At 29.8% G+C, this 1935-nt stretch overlaps 1 protein-coding gene across 2 annotated transcripts in view; it reads left to right on the forward strand.

Moving 5' to 3' along the window:
- The first annotated feature begins 326 nt into the window (after positions 1 to 326).
- LOC108691924 (valine--tRNA ligase-like) overlaps positions 327 to 1935 on the forward strand; it is a 5472-nt gene continuing 3863 nt past the window's right edge. Inside the window, exons 1-4 of one of the 2 annotated variants that reach the window (XM_018199886.1) lie at positions 327 to 446; positions 626 to 854; positions 1288 to 1534; positions 1633 to 1861. In XM_018199886.1, the coding sequence (XP_018055375.1) occupies positions 338 to 446; positions 626 to 854; positions 1288 to 1534; positions 1633 to 1861 (814 nt within the window). In that variant the 5' untranslated portion in view covers positions 327 to 337. Of the gene's footprint in view, positions 447 to 625; positions 855 to 1252; positions 1535 to 1632; positions 1862 to 1935 lie in introns of those variants that run through there. The other variant, XM_018199887.1, reaches the window with a different exon arrangement.

Consider the following 1935-nt stretch of genomic DNA (forward strand, 5'->3'; position numbering starts at 1 on the left):
ATACTAAAAAATTAACAAATTATTAGAAAAATAAAATTAGAAAATTATAAAAGTAATAAAAAGTAAAAAAAATATATAATTTTAAGAATTTTAATTTTTTGTTAATTGTATCTACATCTGATACCGAATAGCTAAGACAGCTAAGAGTGATGAGATAGCACGATAGCAGATAAAAGAGAATTTGAGGTTAAGTTATTGTTAGATCTTAATTGTTAAGATATTAGATCACGCGCGCGCCATTATAGCTAATTCTCCAATAAATTATTTAAAAAACTCAAGTTTCTTGTTGTCTATAATTTTATTAAAATTCCTATCAAATAGAAATTACTTAATAATAATGAAATATACATTGTTCGATCACTCCTTTCTACATGTAAACTTTTGTCGAACATTACGTTATTGTACGTCTACTACAACTGAATTATGCAACTATAAAAGACTAGCAGGTATTTTTGCGTTAACTTATTCTTTTTTACACAGATTCACATATGTTACAATCTGCAGCAAGTGAATTAACTGAAAAATTAACTAAAATTAACTAAAAATTAATAAGAACAAAAGGAATATAAAATGTGCTTCTTATTGTACTATTCTAAACGTTACTACATTATTCTTTACGTTATAGATTTTCCTGCAATTTTTAAACCGAAAGATGTGGAAAATGGCTGGTATGATACCTGGCAACGTAATAAATACTTTGCATCCTCTAGGACGAGGAGGACAAGCAATAGTACTCAAGAGGAAAAAGAAATCAAAGAACCTTTTAGTATGGTCTTACCACCGCCTAATATTACAGGAATATTACATTTAGGTCATGCACTTACTGTTATAATCCAAGATGTTTTGGCAAGATGGTTAGTAAAAGTATATTAAGTAGTAATACAATACAATACTATAACAGTATAATAGTATATATGTATATTATAGTAGTATATGTAGATATATAACACGAGATAAATACATATAATTCGCTTATAATAGTCTTAGAATTTAAAGTATCTAGTATATATAATAATACAATATATACTTTATAATTAAAATTTTTATTATCAAATTTATTTATTATATGGTATATTTACTATATGTATACTATAGTATGTTTACTGTATGGAATAGAAATATAGTAAAAATAGAAAGGAATATAATAAAAATATGCAGTACATATGTATTTGACACGCTATTATTAGCATCATATGCAATTTTTATTGCGTTATATTTATTTACTATAGATAAATTTACCATTATATTATAGATTTTTCTCTCTACTGCTCACGCACATACATACAGGCACAGAATGAAGGGACATCCAGTATTATGGATACCAGGTCTGGACCATGCGGGAATTGCAACACAGGCCATAGTGGAACGTACATTACAACATACACGCAACATTACACGATATGATATGGGCCGTGACGAGTTTACACAATTGATCTGGCAATGGAAGGCAGAGAAGGCTGCAGTTATCAAACAGCAATTGAAAGCTCTTGGCGCTACGCTTGATTGGGACAGAGAATATTTTACCATTGATGAAGTAATATTTTTTTGTTACTATTTATATATTAATATCTATTGTTATTATTTGTTCTATACTTGTTATAATATTATTGAATTTTCATTTGTACTCTCTAGAATCACAGTGCAGCAGTGACGGAAACGTTTGTACAACTACATGAGAGAAATCTGTTATATAGAGCCAGAGACCTTGTTAATTGGTCACCAGCATTACGTAGCACAATCTCAGATATCGAAGTCGAGGATTTTGTCGTGAATGGCAAGACGCGGCTCCAATTACCTGGCTACAATAGCAAGATCACTGTCGGCCAATTGATCAAGTTGGCCTATCCAATCAAAGATTCAAGTAAATATAAAATATTTGTGTGCGTGCGTGCGCGCGCGCGTGTGTGTGTGTGTGTGTATACATATATATATATA

Source organism: Atta colombica, unplaced genomic scaffold (assembly GCF_001594045.1).
Source record: "Atta colombica isolate Treedump-2 unplaced genomic scaffold, Acol1.0 scaffold55, whole genome shotgun sequence".
In the NCBI taxonomy this organism is placed as follows: Eukaryota; Metazoa; Arthropoda; class Insecta; order Hymenoptera; family Formicidae; genus Atta; species Atta colombica.